Here is a 12,928-nt window from a genome sequence, read left to right on the forward strand (position 1 = left end):
AGCTTAAGATCACAAACTGATGGCTAAAAATTCACCTGAATTTTCTTCGGGTAAGTAGAACTCAGAGACCTAGAACTAGCAAACCATCTAGAATCTGGAAGCAGCAAATCAACCAGACTGCTATACTGGTCTGATTGTATAGTGGTGCATATGATCCCACCATGTGAAATACTTTGGCTTAAGTCTTGAAGTTCCTTTTGTTTTTAGTCTGAAGAATTAAAGAACAGCAGGCTAAAAAATGAAAAAGGAACTTTAAGACTTTATCACATTTAGGCACAATGAGTTTCAGTGAAGGAAAAGAACATTGAAAAAAGAAGCAATGGAATAGATTTGGTTTGTTTATTTTGGGGTGTTTCATTATGTGGGATGTACAGATTTTGAAAGCTCCATCCTTTCATGTGTAGCAGAAAGTCCACTCATTTCTTCAGAGTCCTTCACAAACATAATTCATGTAACTTTTAATAAATACAATCATCTCTAGCACATTTCACATGTCAGGTCAACAGATATGTTAAGGCAATGTAAGTCTGGGCAGGAGGTCAGATCTACTGTACATCTCTTACAGCAAACACCTGAACAGATTCCTGTCGCGTAAACTGACCTAATGAAAACAACGGGTTTCCATGACGTCTAGGAGCACCAGTGATGAACATGTGAATCTTTAAACATGAGATGAAGCAGCACTTCCAGTCAGAACAACAACTTCTAAGACCACTTGGTTTCTTGCATAGTTCTTGTGTCACTCTGGTCAAAGCAGTTTGGAAGGTTGGCAGCTGCAGCAGTTCCAGAGGTTTTATGAAGTGGCAGCACAAGTTTGGGGTTTGGGAGTTTAGGGGTCTTCCTCTGGGTTTTCAGTGGCTCACAGGAGCTGCCTGTCTTTGTTGGAAAACCTCGAGCTCACGTTTGTACCAATCAGGAGCCTCCAGGCCGTTCTTCCCCAACGTCTCGTGATCGTAACCGTAGGCAACCGTGAGCTCTTCGTCTTTCTGCACAGCTCTCAGTGTTCGGATGCACTTGATTGATCCAAAACGAGGGTGGACAAACCTGAGCATAGACAGATATACATAAGAAACACAAACTGAAAATGCAAAAAGATCGACGCACTGGAACTACAGATATTTCCTGGTTGCTACAGATAAAAAAACATCATCGTATCAAAGATGGATTGCACTTTATAGCAGTTCTGTTCCTTGAGAAATGTTGACTGAGGTCTGATCTGGTGTTTGTGTTCTAGACCTCTAAACCGTGCCTCAGACTAAATCTCCTTACATGTGGGATGTGCAGTCACAGCTCCACAACCCAATTTCAATTTACACAGAAAACATATATACACCACGTTTCAAATTATTATGCAAATTGGATTCAAGCGTCAGAAAGATAAACATTTTTTGTTGTGCAATTAAATTTATAGATGGTGTGTGTCAGGGCTCTTTGAATCACTATAATAAATTTCAGAGCTGGTTGATTAGTTTGTCTGATGAGCTCAATTAAAGAAAATCTAATTAAGAAGAATGTTCCACATTATTAAGCAGGCCACAGGTTTCAAATAGTATGGAAAGAGAAAGGATCTCTGCTGACCAAAATCATCAGATAGTGTAGTGCCTTATGACAAGATATGAAAACATTAGATATTTCATATAGTAACATTTTACAGCGCAGTGCTATCAAAATGATATATGCATCAAATATGACTTGAAAAGAAATCTGACTTTGTAATTTAACCCCTTAAAATTAAGCCTCTGTCTCTTTAAGAAAGTCCTGGTCTTTCCAACTCTTCCCTCCAGGAAGTCAACTCTTCACCAGCTTTGTACTGAGAAGTAGCTCATGTTATGTAATCAGCAGATGTACCGTTCCATCAGGTGCATGCTAATAGTTCCTGGCTAGTCTGAAGGAGCTGAATGGGGGAATCATAGAGCTGTGTCTCAAAGGCAGTGCTAGATCCAACCAGGCATTTTGCATACCTAAATGGTTGCCATGGAGATGAAAAGATTTCTGAGACATGCATGAAAGACGGATGCAAGTCTGTATGTTTTTGATGAAGCGATAAAATTGTAACATGACGTAAAGCTAAAACAGCTAATTTTTCATAACTTGGCCTTTAAATACCTTCCAGAGTCTCTGTCCTTCCTGTGTCTTCATTTAAACATCAAACTGAAACAGAAAATGGCTTCTCACAGTCATAACTTCTACGTTGTTGTACAATATGCCAGCTCTTAAGTATGGTGTATTTACTGGTTAGAAGATTATTGGAATTTTTTGTTGGATTGGTTGATGACCAAACCACGTTAACCAAGCAAAAAAAAAAAAAAAAAACAAACAAACAACAACAAAAAAAATCATCTGATTCTGAATAGCTTGAATGATGCATTGCATGGAGCGGAGTGTCTGATCTGCTTATATTTTAAAAGTTGACAGTCCTCCTTCCTGTCATTTCAACTTACGGCTCGTATTGGCAGTTGGGAGTGAAGGAGTGGTTGGCCTTGTGACCCAGGGAGGCGCAGTACCTCTCCGTCTTGTCGAACGGTTGTGGGACATCGATCACAGTGTCGTCGTCAAGTGAGATGGTGTTTCCATTTAGAGTCCAGTCCCGACTGTCCACCTAACAAAGCAACAACAGTCCTTTAGGAATCATTTTTCATCAATAAATCAAATTTGCTACGTTTTATGTCAATTTTCCCTTTTAGAATTCCAAACGTGCTGCTTCGTTTCCATGGAAGCAGCACGCCATACCTCTGAGTGCGTGATCCGGACTCCGTTATAAAAAGCCATGACAGTCCCAGGCTCAGCAGCTGCCTTGGCAAACAGTCCCTGACCGGCTCCTTTAATCAGAGACTCTGCCACCAACACCCTGACAGAGAGGGAACACACAAGGTTCCGAATGGTTCTGGTTCTGTTCCGGCTCATTGGAACAACTGTTGTCATTCCGCAGTGTGACATCATCACACAGAGCAGCCCTACCGTTGGCTCTCGTATGGGTCCGGCAGCAGAGGGTGGGTGGTGATGCAGGTGGAGGTGGACTTGTCATAGGAGAAGACAGGACCTGCAGGTCACATGAAGTCATCATGTCACCAACATGTCTCTGCCGCACTTCCTGTTTGAGTCCAGCTAACTGCATTCACACTTTTTCACATAAATTATTCATAGAAAACAGTAACAAACACTATCGGAATTAAATAAAGAAGAGACCTTTTACAAATAACAACCATTACGAGTGACTGAAGATGAGATGAAATCTTACTGTTTGGAGCGATTTGGAAGCGTGGCCTTCCGGTCTGGTTGGAGGTCAGTGTGGCGAGGTGAGCCTCGATGATCTCTCCGTCCACAAAGCTTCCATAGAGAGCCGTGCAGCCATCTGGGTAGATGTAGGCTATGGAGCTGCCAGTCATCTCTCCATCCTCATTGACCTTCCCGAACACACTGCCCCCATCCTAACCACAGCACACACCAACACACACACATATGAGATGGCTGCTATCCTTCAGACTACAGAATCATTAGTGCACTCATTTCACTCACAGGATAGTAGATCCAGCACTCCCCACAGCGGATGTTGTCTTTGTACTGACCCTTAAAGACAAGGCGGCCATCTGCGTCCAGCTCCTGAGCTGGCCCGTTGAGTTCACCGTCGACATACGTCCCATGGAGTACACCGCCGTCCTCATGTGTGTACAGCCCCTGGCCCTGCAGAGCATCGTCAACGTAGAAACCTTCCAAGGTGCTGTGGACACAAAACAGACAGCTGCCATGTGTAGGACAAGTTGCAGGTCTCCGGCCCTCAAGGAGAGGATTTAGAAACCTCCGTGATACAGTGAGTCACTACCTTCCATCAAAGAAGAAGAACTTGCCCTTGCCATTCTTCTCTCCGTGGGTGAAGTGTCCTTCGAAGCGATCACTGGAGGAATAGGTGACTGTGCAGAAACCATGGGGCTGGCTGTCTTCATCCAACGGGCCTACACAAAACACAAATGGGTTCTGATTGGTCGGGCTCAACTATTTGGGATCTTAATCTGACCACATCACGCAAGTTCAAAACATAAACTCACATTTGAACACATGACAGATAATTATCAACTGAATGTTGTTGCATTGTTATGGCAATGCAGCCATGTTGTTTTAATAAATTATTTTTAATTTTTTAATTACTATTGAAAAACAGATTAGCATTCTTGATTTAAAAAAAGTTTGATTAAAATCTTTTGCAAAAATTGTACCAGATATTTTACTTTTTACTTTTGCATTTTTCTCACAACTTCCATCCATCCATTCAGCCCATATAGCGCCCTCTGGTGCCCAACTTTGAAAAATACCGGCCTATATCACAGGTGGTCATAATATATTGCTATGCAGATTTTTGTTAATGATCTCAAAAATTTCCTTAACATTGAGTGATTCTACTGATTTTCAGTATTTGTAAAAAAAAAAAAAAGTAAAAAAAAATAGACAATATAAAAATATAAATAATTTGTGGTGTTTTTTCTACATTCCTTGATCTGATCCTACAACTGCTGTAGTTTTACTGGCTTACAACTCACTGAAGCCCAACAGCTGGAGCCTCTATAGACTCACAGTCAACTTTCTGTCAACTCTAGAAACAAACTGTTCAACAGACAGCAGCTGTTAACAGCAGCAGCGCGTTCAGCGGGGATGAATCGAACAAACTGTATCGTGTTAAACTTCCGGCGGCTGCGGAGCTCTGACTGCACCCACGCCGCTTTCAGCTGCCTCTCGCGCGGATCGCCGTCACAACTCCAGCCCCTGGCGCTGCCCGCTGCGGAGCGGGCCCGGAGTCAGGCCGCCTCATGGAGGCTCGGCTCTGACGCGTTCAGCAGTTAAAGCGGAATCAAAGCGCTCCTTCATCACATCCCCCCGTCAACAGCGCGTGTTGCAGCGGTACAAACCTTCCACCGCCTCCTCCATGCTTTCATCGTCGCTGTCCATGCCGCCGCGGGAGGAAGCCGGCTGATCACGGCACGCAATCCCAGCGCTGTCACCCGTGGGCTGCCGTGGGGCGTGGTAACACATGCCACCTATTAGACACTGAACCCGTTAACTGTTGACTTCACCTCGTTCTTTGAAAATCTCCTTTAGAGGAATCCTGACAGCGCTGCCAGAAAGGCTCCTGCACACAGATCAGACAGGAAGCCATATAAAACTCACACCATGCTTCACTGAAAAAACATTCTCACATGTTTTCCTTCATAGGCCGCAAACAAAAATATGCAACTGAGAATCCAGTCCGTATTTTACAGAGGCAGAGCAGGGCAGAGCTTTTCTGTACAGACATGTTTGGACACAGTGGGATGGATGACTTTCAGTCTTTTCCCAGGAAGTTCCTCCTAACACTTGAGCAAAGTTCAGTCTGCAATGGCAGCAGATTCCCCTGTTCTCCTGGCTGCAGTGACCCTTCTGTCTGCCTTCCAGATGGGTGAGTATTAACTGATATTAAATGAAAAATCCTTATACAAGTACTTGTGTAACCATAACATTACTTTTGCCTCAGTTTGATGTGTTTGCAGTTCGAGCTGTATTGAGTTTCACGCCCGGTTCCTGGTGTCAGTGTGGACCTGTGGGGTGAATGACCCCGGTCATGACTTTTTGCCACATTTTTGCCACATTACAAAATCCACTGGCATGCTTTGGATTTTGTAATATTAATTTTAGATGCATTCTTCTTACTTATATGTTTTGAAAAATAAAAATGCTTTTGCCACAGCTTACTATAGTTGACGTGAGGAGCAGCCACATTGGAACATGAAGCCAGCATTACACTATCCCAAATATGATTTTGGAGGATCTTGCAGTTAAATTTTCCAACTGGGAAGTCAGAATTTTCCAGTTCTGATTACGATTGGAAGGCAGCATTAATTAGATTCTTTTAAAAGTGCCTGCACTCTGAATGGTCATATCATATTTCGTCTAACTTTTACGTCATTGCTGTGCAAAATGCGTCATAATTCTGCAGCAGAAGAAGCCGGATGACATTGGAGTTGCAAACTATTCACACACAAGTCTGACTGCAGTTGTAATATTATGAGGACCATGCAAAAAAAAAATAAAAATCTGATTTCCTCTGAGGTTGTTGCTTTCTAAAACAGTGATTCATTCAAAAAGCATCATTGACCTTTTAGTTAGCTGATTCTTTCATGGTGATATTTTCATCCTTGCATTTACTTCTTATGGCTCTTGTCCACCCGTTTCAACTTGGTTCAAATATTTTTCACTACCAACAGCTTTGTGTTACCAACACCTGTGTTTGGAATGTAAATCACAGGGTTTAATTTTTACCAATGGGACGTTAGAAGTGGCGATAATGCACCAAAATGTGGCCAGACAACCGCCATTGAAGAATAAACTAAACACAAACGAAACTAAAGACAATTTAAATGCTGTAAAGCTATTACCGGACCACCAAAGACCACACAGGCTGGAATGGTTCAAACTGGAGAACAATGGAGGTTCAGCTGACTGGATGCCATTAACAGAAACTGACTGCAGAACAATAGGATGGGGAGCTGATTACTATACTGGATATGCTCTGCAATCAATGTTTATTAGCATGTCTGACACCCACATCATGATGATGATAACACCACTGTAATTTATTGTTTTAGCCAGCCAATAATTAGGGACAAAAGGTTCCTTACTGTCTGTATGTTTTGACATGACTGGCAGGATTCTAACATTTTAAATGTAAAATTTTATAAAATATGTAACCGTGAGGTGCTCTAAATGCCTACAAATGTTTTGTTTTTGAATTATTAACAAAAGGTTGTCTCCTACCATCACTGTGTTCACTCAGGGTACCTGGCCCGGAGAGTTGGATGGTCCAGAATGGCTCACAAGATCCTCCCTCCTGTAGTCTCCGGTCCTCCAGAGTTTGAACGAACTTTTCGTGCGCAGTAAGTCAGCTGCCTGAACAGATTCAAATTTAATGCGCTGGCTTTGGAAGATAGGGAAGAGACTTACCAAATTACAGTGACTTTGAACAGAAAGTGCATCACTTCTAAATTCTGTTAACCTTTTTCGTGTTTTGTGAGTGTTTATGGTTGTGGGGTGTCATAATTTTCCAGAAACCTTTCCGTTTTGGCTCCATGATTGCCTCTGGCCTCCATCTTTGATTCCTCCAAAAGTTGGATTTAGATAATGTTGTTCTGGAAACAGGTTTTCCAGAACAACTTCAAACTTCAACTTTGTACAGTTACCTCATAAGCGCCGCTCATACTTGGAAGCTTTTAAACAGAAACTGTTAGCTTCTGGCGTTGGCAATAATAACCTCAAAAGAGAATGCAACCATCATCTGTTGCCATCAAACTGGTCTCACATGCTGAGAAGACTGCAATGGAAAGAAGCTCTGTTTGGAGAGTGTTCAGACTGGCTAAGTGGTGCCATATTTGAGAATTTTTATCAGGATTTTAGTTGATGGATCACTTCAAAGAAGTACAATAGGGAAAACAAATTTTGATACACTGCAGCTCTAAAATCACCTCTAATGAGCGAACCTGCAGACGTTGCTACATCAGTTTTGTGTGTTTGCAGTCAGAACTGTGTGGAGTTCTACCCCCTGTTCTTGGTGACTCTGTGGACCTGTGGGATGTTCTTCAGCGAGGTGCTAGCAGCAGCAACAGGTCTGGTCTACATGGCGGCCAGGCAGCTCTACTTCAACGGCTACACCAAGTCCACCAAGAAAAGGTTACCTGCCCTCATCGTCTGTCCTAAGAACAAAGCATGTACAGATGTCAGGAGAGCATTGTGATTAGTGAATGGTGTCTGCTCTGCAGGTTACCCGGCTTTTACCTGACCCTGGCTGCACTTCTCATCATGTCTGTTCTGGCTGTGGTCGGAATAACGCGCGGACTCCTGGACAAGTACTTTTACACCCCTATCTGAAGATTTACATCTGTTTCATGTGAAGAACAAACGGATTGCAAATATTGCTTTTATGCACATATGTGCATAAAAGCAATATCAATATTCAAGCGTGTGTTCTCCAAGTGAGTAATCTGTAGGCAGAAGCTGTTCTGATTAATCTCAGAAATTATCAATAATTGTCTAAAAGTGGTTTCTGACCACTGAATGAGTTTTCTGGCCAATTGTTGATTCTTAAAAAGTCTACCATGACGATTCTAATTATTTTTTCTGAAATGTTGCTAAATCTAACAAAAAGTCACTGAAGTGGTGACAGTGGAGTGACTTTTGTTGGCTGGGAATGTGCAGACATGACCTGGTGGATGGTGCATCACTCAAACCTTTCAGATCGGTGGATAAGATTGGCTTCACATTTAAGTATCAGCCAATCATAATGCTCCAAAATTAAGTTTAATAGAGTGTAACTGACAAATTTGTATTAACCAATAAAGGTTTTTTTTCCCCTCACCCAAGTATGTTTTCTCATTTGAATTTAAATTAATGCTGTTAAAACATGATTCTTATGCCTGTCAATTTTTAAATTCCTTTCATTCAGTGAAGGCGTCTCATTAATTCTGACTGGAAATGAGACAGCCTTCTGTTAAAGGTAAGACAATGTAAATGGATTGTAAGTTTAGAAAATAAAGTGTATTTAAATTTCGTTAACATGCATTTATACTATCGGTGGGACTTTGTTAAAATTTTTAGTCGAGTTAATTTTAGGGCTTGTAATTAATTAGGTTTTTAAAGAAAACTACATGTTGACAAAATAAGTAACATTTTCAATTCAAAATTCCATTTTGAGCTCAACAACAAGGATTACTTGCGTACCAGAAACAGACATAAAAAAAATATATTCACTTCGTGATGGTACATCGCCCCCCAGCGGCTAAGCTGCGTATGACTTGTCTAAATCAAACAGATGGTGTCAAACATCAGCTAAGCTAACACGTACCAAGCTTCAAATTGTCTATCGACGCTTCGCAGTTTAGCGCAGCGCCTCTTGTTTTCCCATCACACGGTAGGTATCCTGGCCACGGCTACAGCAGAGGACATGTTGGTTTGTTGTCCCTGATGCTAAGCAGCCTGCAGCTAGCCTGTTAGCATGCTCACAGCTAGTTAGCAGCAGCAGGCAAAGCCCTGACAGCTTCGGCTAAAGAAGCTAACAAGGGTTTTAAAGGATGGTGACCGAGTTAGCTTGTAGACTGTCGGTCTACAATGGCACCGCATTTAGTCAAATAACGACTGTTTGTGTCAAGTTTGAAAAAAATTAGTATAAACGGCAGTGATTAAACAGTATTTGGTGTGGTATTTAAATCACAACAGTAGGAGATCGACTCCTACTGTAAACTCTTTGTAAATGGTTCATCTGAATGTGTGCTCCAGTGTCTCTGACAGTCGCAGCCCTGCATCCCAAAAAGGAAGACGAGTACTTCACCATGAGCTCAGATGATGGTGAGAGAACACACACACACACACACACACACACACACACACACACACACACACACACACACACACACACACACACACACAGTCTATGTTAAGCTGAATGTAAAGAGTGTGAGCTGCTTCATGGCTGCAGGTGACCTGGAGAACCAGGCAGAGCTGGAGGAGAAGACCAGGCTCATCAACCAGGTGCTGGAGCTCCAGCACACCTTGGAGGGTGAGTATGTCTCTCTGCACTCACTGCTAACTGAGGACAGCACCGTGAGAACAAGCCTAACACATCCATTCTGAGATTATGAGTCCACATGGTCCTGGTCAGCATGGTGACTGTGCAACATTATCCGAATCCTAAGTGCAAGTGTTTCCAGTTGGTCAGTTATTCCTGGAATATTATTCCACATTTGTGTGAATCAGCCAGGAGGAAGTGAGGAGTTGCGAGCTGGCAGAGTAACCTGGATGGTGGCAGGCAATGTGCTGCAAACGCATGAGTGGTCCAAACCTCAAAACACACAAATGCAAAACAGAGTCTCATTAAGGATGGGAGGTAGAAAAGGTGAACTAGTCTTATTGAAATGCAATCTTTTACAATATTCTAAAACAGCAGGATATTTATGTAAATAATATCAGCTACTCTAGACTGCCCCTAGTGGTAATGGGGTCTGCAGTTTTACATGTTTGGATTTGTTTAAGCCATTTTCTTTTACTTCCTGTGGTTGCAGTGTTTTTCTGTTCTATTTGTGTTTGTGTGTTTTTGAGTTTTCATCATCCATGTGTGTGCAGCAGCATGTTTGGCTGTTTGCTGAGCGTTTGCTTCTGTCTGCCACCGGAGATCTGAGTTTATTTATAAAGATCACATTGTGGTTAATATACAACCTGAAAAAGATCAGAAGATGTGTTTTTAATCCAGTTGATATTACAAAGCACATTAATCAGTTATGTTTTTTGAACTCAAAATCTTTTCCTTCTCTGAATCGGTGCAGCTACTTTCACAATAGTTGCACATTACCACCTGACATTGTTTACTACCTGAGTCAACGTTTTTCTTCAGTAAGACGAACAGCCTTGCAGATTGATGTACTGGACCGTGTGTGTGTTCCAGACCTGTCTGCCCGGGTGGATGCAGTGAAGGAGGAGAACCTGAAGTTGAAGTCGGAGAACCAGGTTCTGGGCCAGTACATCGAGAACCTCATGTCTGCCTCTAGTGTCTTCCAGACGACCGACACCAAGAGTAAACGGAAGTAGGAAGAACTTCTGACATCACTGAGCCCAGTTGGACCCGGAGAGGTCGCAGCGTCTGGCCTCATGGACTCTTTAATAACATCTAATCTTGGACATAAAGCCATGCGTGAATGTAAATATTGGTATTTATCTTCACATGACCACTAGAGGGCAGTGTTGCTGTGTTTAGATTGGTTCTGGAGACATCAGACTCATAAGCTGGTTGGAAGGAGGAGTCAGCCAGAGGATCAGCAGTGGATTGGACAAGTCATGTTATGATGTAGTGAGCTGTGTTTCTCAGTATTTTAGTTTATGGGACTTTTTTTCCTAGCATAGATTTCAAAACGGTTTGATCAGTTTACACAATTATGCTAGCTTTTTTTTCCAAACACAGGTAGAATTTAGAAAATCCATTTTTAAAACCTGAAGCACTCGAATTGTAAATACTGTGCTATAACCAAGATAAATGACATCACTCAGGTAAACTACATATTTGCTACATAATTTAGTTATGAAGCAGAAAAAAGAAGGGGTAAAAATAAACCTGTTATCTTCATGGCTGCTTTCAAAACTCTGCAGAGTTAATCTCATATGAGAAAGATGTAGGGCTGCAACTAATGGTTATTTTAGCAACTATACTATCAATGATTCTGATGAGTAATCAGACAAAAAATTGGCACATTCTACAAATTTTCCATTTAATCATGTAAGCCATTTTATACATTAAGACAATTAAACAATTCAATTAATTTCAAAATAAATTTATATCCAAAGATGCAGCGCAGTGGCATTCCTTTAAATCTGAACCTGGTTGAAGCTAAAATACTTGAGGATTTTTGTCTAAATATTAATAATGGCGCTTTTATCTTAAATTTGAAATGTCTACATATTATGCAGGATGTATAATAGCCATATTAACATTTTTTTGAGTCAACGATTCGTTGATAATTATTTCAATAACTGATTAATCACAATTTGTCCAATTAATCCTTTCAGTCCAAGAGAAATATCAATGGCAGAAAATCAGCTGAAGATTCTGCGTAGCTGCTGAAGTTGAGCCTGTTTTCCTCATGCTGTCTGATCAGAGCGGTTCGGTCCGTTGGTTCCACAGTACCAGCTGCTCACTCTGAAAGCACACAGCCTGAGATCTGCCCACATCCTCCTGACGGTCTGCAGAGCGCTGCGGCTCCAGTGTTTGGAAGTGCAGGTGGCTGGAAGGGTGAGAGATGGTTTATCTGCTGGTTTCTCCACTCTGCTGCCAGACACCAGCAGAAACAACACTGCCCCCTGGTGGTCGCACATTCCATTATGTTCTGTTGTCTGAAACATGGAGCCTCTGTTCGTGTTCAGGAACCGTCAGTGAGTCAGTGTTAGTTCTGCTGTCCAGGTGAAGCAGTCATTGTTTCCTGCTGCGCTCAGTAATGTCTCTGTCTGTGCTTCCTGTGACTGGCAGCCATGTTGGATTTAAAGCATCCAGACTCTGAGGCCATCCACCCTGTTGTGCTTGTGGATTGTTTTTATTATTACTAATATTGACTGAATAAAGTTGTGATGGTTGTTTCTGATGAACATTTGTCAGGCTGTTTTTGTGGATTTAATAAACTATCAGACTGCTGGTACTGATGGTTTGACAGACCTGCACAAAGGAGCTCATTTCTCATCATCTCAACTTCCACTCATGAAACTTAAATAATTTATTTTGGATTTTCTGTTTCAAACTGACACATATTAGATAATAATCCAAGTTTTTCACTTTTTTACAAATAAAAATGGCAGAAAGGTGGTTGATGCAGATGGACTATCTTTCTTTACTTACAGCAAAGTATTTCTGACAAATCATACAACAAAAAATGTTAAGTACAATATCTTTTGAAAACCATGTTTTCTGCTTTTTCCATTTTGTAAAAAGATTCAATTTATCATCTGACTTTAGAGAACCCAAATCTGCTTTTAATTCATTTATTAAAAATGGCTAAATACAGTAAGTATTTATGAAAACAGAGTGACCCCAATACTCAGAAAATACTTTATTTTGTTTGGCAAACAATCTACTTTTAATAATGTCAAAACCTTAAAATTTGGACCTGCAATAATTCAAACTTCTATTTTTTGCTTGTGTCTAACTTGTTTGTATGTAGATTTTGAATTATTTAATCTTGAATCATGGTTTAGTGGCTGCAAAAGAAAACGACAAAAAACAAAACAAAAAAAACAAACAAAACAAAAACATCCAGGGGTTGCTAACTGCCCCTGGTCCCTACTTTGAGCACCCTTACTTTAAATGCATGACTTCAGGTTGATTTTTATTGTTTGGCACATTTTCTGGGTCACTAACAGACTAGAAATCTGATCTGTG

At 41.3% G+C, this 12,928-nt stretch overlaps 3 protein-coding genes across 4 annotated transcripts; 2 read left to right on the plus strand and 1 right to left on the minus strand.

The window, feature by feature from the left end:
- Positions 1 to 325: 325 nt before the first annotated feature.
- setd7 (SET domain containing 7, histone lysine methyltransferase) lies at positions 326 to 6,893 on the minus strand. Of its 2 annotated transcripts, XM_055023313.1 has the most exons (9): positions 6,781 to 6,893; positions 4,899 to 5,119; positions 3,821 to 3,950; positions 3,517 to 3,718; positions 3,239 to 3,428; positions 2,959 to 3,040; positions 2,731 to 2,848; positions 2,442 to 2,599; positions 326 to 1,044 (listed from the first exon to the last, which is right to left on the minus strand). In XM_055023313.1, exons 2-9 carry the CDS (start codon positions 5,020 to 5,022, stop codon positions 852 to 854), a joined length of 1,197 nt encoding a protein of 398 aa, XP_054879288.1. In that variant the 5' UTR covers positions 5,023 to 5,119; positions 6,781 to 6,893; the 3' UTR covers positions 326 to 851. The 2 variants fall into 2 exon arrangements, with proteins under 2 accessions (XP_054879288.1, XP_054879289.1); XM_055023314.1 differs by lacking the exon at positions 6,781 to 6,893 and having other exon boundaries at positions 4,899 to 5,240.
- mgst2 (microsomal glutathione S-transferase 2) lies at positions 5,302 to 8,373 on the plus strand. The gene is made up of 4 exons (XM_055023315.1): positions 5,302 to 5,425; positions 6,800 to 6,899; positions 7,537 to 7,689; positions 7,779 to 8,373. The coding sequence occupies exons 1-4, from the start codon at positions 5,365 to 5,367 to the stop codon at positions 7,885 to 7,887; spliced, it is 423 nt and encodes a 140-aa protein (XP_054879290.1). The 5' UTR covers positions 5,302 to 5,364; the 3' UTR covers positions 7,888 to 8,373.
- Positions 8,374 to 8,669: 296 nt separating this feature from the next.
- On the plus strand, positions 8,670 to 12,141 carry LOC129353852 (short coiled-coil protein B). Its single transcript, XM_055023316.1, has 4 exons — positions 8,670 to 8,926; positions 9,292 to 9,360; positions 9,491 to 9,571; positions 10,454 to 12,141. The coding sequence occupies exons 2-4, from the start codon at positions 9,345 to 9,347 to the stop codon at positions 10,594 to 10,596; spliced, it is 240 nt and encodes a 79-aa protein (XP_054879291.1). The 5' UTR covers positions 8,670 to 8,926; positions 9,292 to 9,344; the 3' UTR covers positions 10,597 to 12,141.
- The last annotated feature ends 787 nt before the right edge of the window (positions 12,142 to 12,928 follow it).

The sequence above is a fragment of the Poeciliopsis prolifica genome, unplaced genomic scaffold (genome assembly GCF_027474105.1).
Source record: "Poeciliopsis prolifica strain line A6 unplaced genomic scaffold, Auburn_PproV2 SCAFFOLD098, whole genome shotgun sequence".
NCBI classification, from domain to species: Eukaryota; Metazoa; Chordata; class Actinopteri; order Cyprinodontiformes; family Poeciliidae; genus Poeciliopsis; species Poeciliopsis prolifica.

What these genes read in the sequence shown, in the direction of transcription:
- setd7 (XM_055023313.1), bottom strand. Translation starts at nt 5,022, where the DNA reads ATGTGTTACCACGCCCCACGGCAGCCCACGGGTGACAGCGCTGGGATT. An exon ending in AGTGCTGGATCTACTATCCT is followed by an intron (nt 3,429 to 3,516) that starts GTGAGTGAAATG and finishes TGCTGTGGTTAG; the next exon opens with GATGGGGGCAGTGTGTTCGG. An exon ending in CCCAACTGCCAATACGAGCC is followed by an intron (nt 1,045 to 2,441) that starts GTAAGTTGAAAT and finishes GTCTATGCTCAG; the next exon opens with GTTTGTCCACCCTCGTTTTG.
- mgst2 (XM_055023315.1), top strand. Translation starts at nt 5,365, where the DNA reads ATGGCAGCAGATTCCCCTGTTCTCCTGGCTGCAGTGACCCTTCTGTCT. An exon ending in TCTGTCTGCCTTCCAGATGG is followed by an intron (nt 5,426 to 6,799) that starts GTGAGTATTAAC and finishes GTGTTCACTCAG; the next exon opens with GGTACCTGGCCCGGAGAGTT. An exon ending in GAACGAACTTTTCGTGCGCA is followed by an intron (nt 6,900 to 7,536) that starts GTAAGTCAGCTG and finishes GTGTGTTTGCAG; the next exon opens with TCAGAACTGTGTGGAGTTCT.
- LOC129353852 (XM_055023316.1), top strand. An exon ending in GCTCCAGCACACCTTGGAGG is followed by an intron (nt 9,572 to 10,453) that starts GTGAGTATGTCT and finishes TGTGTGTTCCAG; the next exon opens with ACCTGTCTGCCCGGGTGGAT.